Source organism: Manacus vitellinus, unplaced genomic scaffold (genome assembly GCF_001715985.3).
Source record: "Manacus vitellinus isolate BGI_N305 unplaced genomic scaffold, ASM171598v3 ctg7180002431153_pilon, whole genome shotgun sequence".
NCBI lineage: Eukaryota > Metazoa > Chordata > Aves > Passeriformes > Pipridae > Manacus > Manacus vitellinus.
Window position 1 is genome coordinate 296 of NW_021938385.1, and position 9,946 is coordinate 10,241.

General features: G+C 50.8%; 1 protein-coding gene across 1 annotated transcript; it reads left to right on the plus strand.

Annotated features, from left to right (window-relative positions):
* The first annotated feature begins 6,909 nt into the window (after nt 1-6,909).
* Nucleotides 6,910-7,869, plus strand: LOC115307168 (olfactory receptor 14A16-like). The gene has a single exon (XM_029958055.1). The coding sequence runs from the start codon at nt 6,910-6,912 to the stop codon at nt 7,867-7,869; it is 960 nt and encodes a 319-aa protein (XP_029813915.1).
* Nucleotides 7,870-9,946: the final 2,077 nt, after the last annotated feature.

The following is a 9,946-nucleotide window of genomic DNA, read 5'->3' on the forward strand; positions in this document are numbered from 1 at the left end:
GCTCACCAGCAGAGCTGTCTCTTTGAAGCTCTTCTTGCTTGCCAGGAGCTCCCTGTGTGCCAGGAGCCCAGCCCAGCTCAGCAGCACAGCAACAGCCCCAGGCAGCCCTTTCTCTGCCCCTCTGGGCTCCCTCCAGCTGTCCCTGGGGCTCCAGGGGAACCTGCTGGCACACAGCTGAAGGAAATAATGATGTGCCTTCTCTCAGCTGGGCACAGACACTTCTTTCAGCACTGTCATTTCTCCAAACACACACAGAGTTAAGTCCAAGAGTCCCCTTTTCATGCCCCATCATTAGACAGGAAACCCAGACAGTGCCCAGGAGGGATCTCCTTCACCTGCACTGAGGGAAGGACTCAGCTGAGTCAACAGAGGTGTCTCCTTGTGGCTCTGCAGACCTGGGGCCAGAAGGACACTCAGCTCCCTCCACAACCCCCATGGGCTGGGATTCCTCCTGCCCCACTTCAGTGGGCCCAAAACAGGCCCCTGCAGGTGACTCCTTGTCCCAGCTCCCATGGCAATGAATGGAGACCAAAACCAGGAGTGACCTGCTGGGACACAAAGCCCTGGTTCCTTCTGAGGGGCCAGAGGTGACCGAGATTCCTGTTGGGAACTGCAGGCTCCAATGGAGCAGTTCCTAGGGACAGGGCAGCAGCTGTGGGATCTTCTTGGAGGCTGCTGGGACATTGCTTTGGCCAACTTCAGTGGCAGAAGGGGCCCACATGTAGGACAGGGGAACCTGTCACTGTTCCTTCTGTCCAGGGCAGCCCCTAGAGTTGTTCAGGTGACCAAGTGGAATCAGGTGGCACAGGGAGAGAGGTCTCTCTCCTGTTCTTTATCAGAGGTATTTTCTACGTGTCTTTATATTACAATAGCAGTTGTCTCCTGGACATCCCTTCACTGCTGAACCTAATTCAGGGCAGCAGAGCCTGGGTTGAATAGCCAAAGAGGGGCCTGTAGTGCCAGGGGAGGTGCCAGGGCTCTGCAGCACAAGTGCAGCAGCTGCCCTGGACAGCACAGGGCCTGTGCAGGAACCCCCTCCCCATTCCCAGCAGTTGTGTGACAGGCACCACCCAGGGCTTCTCAGACACATTGGGGGCCTTTGGGGCAGGGAGTGAATCCCAGCCCTGCAGGGACACAAAGGCTGTCCCTTCTCTGCCCAGCCAAGGCCGGGACAGGCACGAGTCCAAATCCCATCAGCCCAGGCTGTCCACACTTGTTTCCTCACCCTGCTGGCTCTTCTCTCCCCCAGCATTTCAGCAGCATGTGCTGATCTCCTCACGGATCAGGCCTGGGATTTTCCCCCTGGGCCTGAGTCCCAGCACGTCCCCCCCAAGGCCATTGTCAGCAAAGCCTCTGCACACCCCAGCTCTCGGGGCTTTCAGAGCAGCTTTCCCCACTGCAAGTCTGTTCTTACCCCGGTGCCCCCACTGAGGGGCTGCAGCCAGACAGGCCCCAATGCCCTGCGTGTGGGGCACAGGCAGGAGGAGCTGCAGCCCCAAGTCTCTCTTCATTCCACTTGCAGGCAATAACAGCCCAGGCCTGCTGAGACAGTTCCCAGGTTGCAGGGCTGTGATGGGTTGGGAGAGAAGGCCAAGGAGACACAGGAGAGAAAGAGCAGGAGAGAGGTGTCCTCAGTGGGAAGGAGCTTCTTGGAGCTGTGGAGCTGCTCTAGGGGATGAACAACTTGGGTGAACTTTTGTGGTTGAGGGTCAGAGGAGAGAGTGGTTTGGGTGACATTGTGGTGTGAGACAAAGATCCCATTCAAGTTGGCTTTGATAACCCTGATATTCACTGGAAAGGCCCCATGACAGGATGCAAAGAGTCCCAGAGGTTTGTGCAGGGTCTTGGTCAAGACAGCCCTTGGGACACAGGCCTTTAGAGCACAGCTGGCAGGTTGGTGGACAACAGGGAGGCTCATCTGCATCTGCTTCTCTCCAAGAGGAACCAAGAGGTTCCCTTAGAAACTAACTATAGCAACAGGAATGTATGCTGGTTACCATGATAACTGCCCATAGCAATGGAAATGTCTGATGGTTGCCATCGTAACTGACTGTAACAACGGAAATGTATGCTGGTTGCCATGGTAACTGACCATAGCAATGGGAATGTGTGATGGTTGCCATGGTACCTGACCATGGGAACAGCAATGTATGATGGTTGCCATGGTATTTGACTGTTCCACTGAGAGGTATGATGGTTCCCATGGTAACTGATAGTAGCAATGAGAATGGATGATGGTTGCCATGGTAACCGACTGTACCAGTGGGAAGTATGATGGTTCCTGTGGTAAATGACCATAACAACAGGAATGTATGCTGGTTTCCATGGTAACTGACTGTAGCAATGGGAATATATGCTGGTTGCCATGGTAACAAAACGTAGCAATAGAAATGTGTGATGGTTGCCATGGTAACTGTAGCAACGGGAATGATTGATGCTTGCCGTGTTAACCGACCGTAGCAATGGGAATGTATGGTGGTTGCCATGGTAACTGACCATGGCAATGAGAATGTATTGATGGTTGCCATGGTAACCGACTGTACCAAAGGGAAATATGATGGTTGCCATGGTAACTGACCATAGCAATTTGAATGTATGATGGTTGTCATAGTAACCAACCATCAAAGCGGGAATGTGTGCTGGTTACAATGCCAAACGACTGTAGCAGTGGGAAGTATGATGGTTACCATGGTAACTTACTGTGAAACAGGAATGTATGCTGGTTACCAGGGTAACCGACTGTAGCAATGGGAATTTATGCTGGTTGCCATGGCAACCGACCATAGCAGTAAGAATGTATGAAGGTTGCCATGGTAACTGACTGTAGCAACTGAAATGTGTGATGGTTGCCATGGCAACTGACTGTAGAACGAAAAATGTATGCTCGTTCCATGGTAACTGACCATAGCAATGGTAGTGTATGATGGTTGCCATGCTAAATGATCATAGTAATGAGACTGTATGACGGTTGCCATGCTAACTGACCATAACAATGGGACTGTATGATGGTTGCCATGGTAACTGACCTTTGAAGTGGGAAATGTGTGATGCTTGCCATAGTAACTGACCATAGCAATAACACTGTATGATGGTTGCCATGGTAACCGACTGTACCAGTGGGAAGTATTATGGTTCCTGTGGTAACTGAACATAGCAATGGAAATGTATGCTGGTTGTCATGGTAACCAACCATAGCAATAAGAATGTCTGATGGTTGCCATGGTAAATGACCCTAGCAACTGGAATGTCTGATGGTTGCCATGGTAACAGACCAAAGCAATGGAAATGTTTGATGGTTGCCATGGTAACTGACTGTAGCAAGGGGGATGTGTGATGGCTGCCATGGTAACTGACTAAAGTAATGGGAAATGTATGATAGTTGCCATGGTAACAAACCATGACATAAAGAATGTATGCTGGTTGCCATGGTAACTGACCATAGCAGTGGGAATGTGTCATGGTTGCCATGGTAAACTGACAGTAGCAACTGGAAGTATGATGGTTGCCATGGTAACTGACTGTAGCAATGGGAATGTATGATGTTTTCCATGGTAACTGACTGTAGCAACGAGAATGTATGTTAGTTGCCATGGTAAACGACTATAGCAACGTGACTGTATGGAGGTTGCCATGGTAACCTACTGTAGCAATGGGAATGTATGGTGGTTCTTATGGTAACTGACTGTGGGAATGAGAATGTATGCTGGTTGCCATAGTAACTGACTGCAGCAATGGGAATGTATGCTGGTTGCCATGGTAACTGACCGCAGCAATGGGAAGTATGATGGTTGCCACGGTAACTGACCATAGGAATGGGAATGTATGATTGTTGCCATGGTAACCGACTGTAGCAACACTACTGTATGATGGTTGCTATGGTAACTGACCATAGAAACTGCAATTCAGATGGTTGTCATGGTAACTGATCGTGGCAACGCGGCTGTATGATGGTTGCCATGGTAACTGATTGTAGCAGTGGACCGTATTATGGTTGCTATAATAACTGACCACAGCAATGGGGATGTGTGATGGTTGCCATGGTAACTGACCATAGCAATGGGAATATATGATGGTTGCCATGGTAAATGATAGCAGCAATGGGACTGTATGATGGTTGCCAGGGTAACTGACTGTGGAAATGGCAATGTATGATGTTTGTTATGGTAACTGACAGTAGGAATGGGAATGTATGATGGTTGCCATGGTAACTGACTGTAGCAATGGGAATATATGCCGGTTGCCACTGGTAACTGACTGTACCAGTGGGAAGTATGATGGTTACCATGGTAACTGACTGTAGTAATGGGAATGAATGCTGGTTGCCATGGTGACTGCCCATAACAATGGAAATGTCTGATGGTTGCCATGGTAACTGACTGTAACAATGGAAATGTATGTTGGTTGCCATGGTAACCAACTGTAGCAATGGGAATGTATGATGGTTGCCATGGTAATTGACCATATCTGTGGGAATGTATTATGGTTGCCATGGTAACTGACAGTATCAACGATACTGTATGATGGTTGCCATGGTAACCCACCATAGCAATGGGAATGTATGATGGTTGCCATGGTCACCAACCGTAGTGACAGGCATGTATGATGGTTGCCATGGTAACCAACTGTAGCAATTGGAATGTATGCTGGTTGCCACAGTAAATGACTGTAGCAATGGGATTGTATTATGGTTGCCATGGTAACTGACTGTGGCAATGGGAATGTATTCTATTTGCCATGGTAACTGACCATAGCAATGGGAATGCATGCTGGTTGTCATGGCAACTGTGATTTCCTTAGACTATGAGCACAATATTTTCATCTGCACAAACATTAGTGAGCGCCCAGAGATCTCCCAAGATGGGTTTTAATGGTCTCAAGCACATGAGCACTAGGGAGGGGCTAAGGAGCTGCGGCCTCAATGGTGTGGAGACTGAGGACAGTACAGGACAGCCCTCAGGGGGCTTGAAGGGTGGATTTAGAGATGGTGGATCCTTTTGATATAGCAGAAAAGAGCATGAGAAAGAAAGAATTAATGCCAAGTGCAGCTGGGGAGGTCCCGAGTGGACATGAGGAAAAAGGAATTTCACTCCATGGAAAACACTGTGCTGGAACACATCACCCAGGAGGAGTCTGGATGAGCCCAAGGCTTTGTGTGTGCAGGAAGAGCCAGGGAGGACGCAGAGATGTCAGTGCAGGAAGGTGCCAGCCAGGTGGGGCAGCCGGGGGGATGACGACAGCCTGCAGGGAAAGGGGCAGGGCATGGACACCGTAGGACAGCCTGGGCTGGAGAGGAGACAGGCATGGGGAGAAGCTGAAAGGCCCTGACACAGCCACCTTCTGCAGGCCTTTGGCCATGGCTGCTGTCTGTGCCCCTGATGCCAGGAGGGGGGGAGTGCCCCTTGCAGCCCTGGGGCCTCATGGCCTCCTTGTCCCTGCTCAGCAGCCTGGCAGGTGCCACCCCATGGGCCTGCCCTTGGCATTGCACATCCCACATCCCAGTGCCCCAGGAAGAGCCCTGAGGAATGAGGCAGGGACAGGATCTGCCTTCCCAGGGGCTGGGGGTCAGGGCTTGGCCCTTTGGATTAAGGAAACAAGTCAAGGTTTCTTCAGCATCAGAGCCACCTTTCCCTTGCTTGTCCATCCTTGTCATCACTGTCTGCAGTTTTCTGCTCTAACTGGAACCTGGGGACACGTTCTCAGTTGTGTCCCTCAGTGAGACTCATTAGCACTACAAGAAACTTCAATGTTTCAATCTCACTTTGACTTCTTGAAAAGTTGTTTGAACTTCCTCTCAGGGACTGAGTCTCATGTAAACAACATCAAACCCCCCAGGGGGTCATGAAGTGCCTGGGGTTGTTGCTGTGCTGCTGAGCTGGGCTGGGCTCCTGGCACACAGGGAGCTCCTGGCAAGCAAGAAGAGCTTCAAAGAGACAGCTCTGCTGGTGAGCAGCTCCTCTGCACAGCCCAGCAGGGCTGAGGGCACTGCCTGCAGCACCCAGGGCAGGGGAGTGAGACAGAGAGAAGTTAAAGGCTGTCAGATGTAGAATGATGCTGAGACCTCACTGGGGGAGAATTTTTAACAGATCTTGGAACAGGAAGTCTGTTCATGCAGGGCAATGGGACTGCAGCTTTTGGAGGCATCTGGGAAAGCTGGCACTGCCCACCAACTACAGATTCTCTAAGTGCAACTCTGAGAGTATCTGGAGTGCAGAGGAGGACATGCTCAGAGCTTCAGCTCCCTCTCAGAATATTTCCAAGACAAAGATTTTTATAAGGTTAAAGAAATTTCCTGAGATTGTGTTTCCAGTTTCCTACTCTTGAGGAATGGGAGGAATAAATCATTAAGAAAGTATTAATTTTGACAGATCCCTGAGACATCTGAACTGAGAGTGCTCAGGTCTATCTGAGCTACCTAATGTGCTTTCAGCCACTGCTCTGCCTGTGGGCAGCACCAGCATCACCTCTGCTAGACCCATCAGGACTAGTCTGAGATGTCCTTTTTGCACCTGCAAACGGAATATGACCCCTACCAGTGCAGCCTGTGGTGCTGGGGAAGGAGCTGAGTCTGCTTAAATCAAATGCCATCATAAGGACACTTGACTGTCTCCCTGAGGTTTCCTTCCAAGCTGTGAATTCTCCTCCAGGATGGAAACCTGTCCCTAAACATATCCTTGTTATGTGAAACGCCTGTACAGAAGCACAGTGATGCTAAAACAGAGAAAATGCTGTTCAGTAGGGACCCAGCACTGGAGCTGAAGGAAGATCTCCTAGGAAATCAAAAGGCTGTCTGTGTGTGACATGGGGAGTGTCTGTAGAATACAGCTTTGACTTTGTTTAGATAAGTCCACACTAACTGGCCTCTTACTGTCTTCTTCTCCTGTGTTGGAAACAAAAAGCCAGAGGCAGCAAATGTCCAACAGCAGCTCCATGGCCCAGTTCCTCCTCCTGGCATTCGCAGACAGGCGGGAGCTGCAGCTCCTGCACTTCTGGCTCTTCCTGGCCATCTCCCTGGCTGCCCTCCTGGCCAACGGCCTCATCCTCAGCGCCGTAGCCTGTGACCACCACCTGCACACCCCCATGGGCTTCTTCCTGCTCAACCTCTCCCTCACAGACCTGGGCTGCATCTGCACCACTGTCCCCAAAGCCATGCACAATTCCCTCCGTAACACCACAACCATCTCCTACACAGGATATGCTGCACAGGTCTTTCTGCTGTTCTTCTTCATTGGAACAGAGTTTTCCCTCCTCACCATCATGTGCTACGACCGCTACGTTGCCATCTGCAAACCCCTGCACTACGGGACCCTCCTGGGCAGCAGAGCTTGTGCCCACATGGCAGCAGCTGCCTGGGCCACTGCCTTTCTCAATGCTCTGCTGCACACAGCCAATACATTTTCCCTGCCCCTGTGCCAAGGCAATGCCCTGGGCCAGTTCTTCTGTGAAATCCCTGGCATCCTCAAGCTCTCCTGCTCACACTCAGGCTACTGCAGGGAAAATGGGCTCATTGTGGTTATTGCCTGTTTAGTGTTTGGTTGTTTTATTTTCATTGTTTTCTCCTATGTGCAGATCTTCAGGGCTGTGCTGAGGATCCCCTCTCAGCAGGGACGGCACAAAGCCTTTTCCACGTGCCTCCCTCACCTGGCTGTGGTCTCCCTGTTTGTCAGCACTGGCACATTTGCCTACCTGAAGCCCCCCTCCATCTCCTCCTCATCCCTGGATCTGGTGGTGTCAGTTCTGTACTCAGTGGTACCTCCAGCACTGAATCCTCTCATCTACAGCCTGAGGAACCAGGAGCTCAAGGATGCCCTGAGAAAAATGCTGACTGGATGCTTTTCAGGAGCATTTACATGCCAGGTTTCTGGTGTGTAGCATTCAGAATGGGACTCCTTAATGGTCAGCCTTCCTACTCAGGTTTTTCATGGAGGTCATTGGGTTCTTCTGGCAATAATTTTCTGTGCAATTAAATATTATTATACATCTGCCTTCTAATTTAGTGTCTACCCATTGAATTTGACCCAGAGATGTAAAAATGATGAATTGTGCTCTCTGAGCATTTAAACAAAATAAAGGACCCTGCAGTGCCTTCTTTGTCCAAGACCCTTCTTCTCAGATGTTCCTAAAGGACAGCACACTGCAGGACAGGGGGTATTTGCAAACGGGAAGGGGACAATAATCCCAGCCCAGCAGCACTGCCAGGGAGCAGCAGTGCTTGGTCTTTGCAGAGCTGCTCTCTTGCCACTTCCACACTGTCTTCCTGAGCCCCTTTCTCACTGTAAGGCCTGAGTGCTCTCTGAGCACAGTCCTGGGGTGTGGAAGCCCTTGGAGCACAGGCAGGGACAGGCCCTGGGAACTTGTGAAGCAGAGCTGGGCTCCCTTCCAGCATCTCCAGGATGCTGTGGGATCTTCTGAGGCCACTGCATGGACTGGGTCACTTCTTCTGTCACCTTGCTCCAGGGCTGCAACTCTCCTACAGTGTCAGCATGACTCTCTGCTTTCCAGGTTTCATTTTCAGATCCAGTCTTCCCCTCCTGTTCCCAGGGACATCCTGTGAGTGCTTCAGAGCTGCCATCCTGGGGCAGCTCCTGCCCAGCGTGGGCAGGCACAAGGTCTCTCCAGCTGCTCCTCTCCCCTCCCCAGTGCCACTGTTTTCTGCAGCCTCCTCATCCTTGCCCAGCACAGCCCTCCTGGCACAGTTGGACACAGCCCTTGTTCTACCCCCTCCTCAGGCACCTGCCCAACTCCCTCAGCTCCAGCCTGATGGCCAGAAACCTTCAGGGCAGGGAGGCACGGGGCAAAATGCTGAGGAAACCTTTCAGCTGCACTCAAATCCAGTTGGAGGGGTTGGACTCGAGGAAGAAATCCCTTCCCGTTCTCCAGAACCACCAGGACAACCTGTGTTGTGTCCTGGGCACTCCTCTGGAAGTGTGGGCTATGGAAAAGGTTTTGGTGTCAGGGATATTGAGAAGGCTGGGCAGTGTCACTGGGAGACCTCTCCCAAACCCTTGGAAAGGCCAGAGCCATCCCAGAGCTTCCTGGGGCCTTGGCAAAGGTAGACATGGAACCAGTCTGCAAACTGGGCAGCAAGGAGGGTTGGCAGAGTTCCAGACTGCTCAAGCTGGGAAAGGAAGGGGATAGGGCAAGTCCTCCTGCAGCCATTACCAGGCATTGGAAGGACAAGGCAGGGATTGCAGAACCCCTGTGGGAGGGAATAGAGGATGTTGTGTGCCCAGACTTTATCAAGGCCCTTGACATGGTCTCCTATGGTCTCCTTATGGCCAGATTGTTGAGCTGGACTGAAGAAGTGGAAGATGTGGTGGTGAGAATTTGGTTGAATGAAGAGTGTCAAATCAAATCCATGGTACAAAGTCCTCTTGGCAGCAACTTCCTTATGAAATCTCTCAGTGATCAGCCCTTGAACACCACTAGAGAACATCTTTATTATCTCTCTGTACAATGGGACAAAATCCTTTGTGGATGATGCCAAATTTCAGGGAGTCCTTGAAATGGTTTAAAGACACATATTGGGGTGGGAACTCCAATCAAATGAACTCACTCCCCTTTTATTCCCCACCAATACAGGGAGACAAAATACAAGGAGGCATAAGTAAAAAAATAAGAGTTTACTGACAAGAAATATAGTAGCAAAAACAGCAATACCAACAGAACTATTCAAAGCAACAGCAGAGAGAGAAATTGCCTCCTCTCTCCCCCCTGCCCCAACTTCCTTTTGTAAACAGATGAAACCAGGGATCAACACGTGCCTCCCTTTCCCCTTTTCCTCCTGAATGAACAAAGAACAAAAATTAAACCAGAGGAGAGAGGGGGCAAAGCAAAATGTGGGAAACTCTCTGGTCTGAGATCAGTTATGCTGCCCAAGAACACGCTGACTCCAGAGGTGTCCAAGCGGGGCAGAGCCGGCGACTCCGGTCCGTGCGGCGGCGGGGGG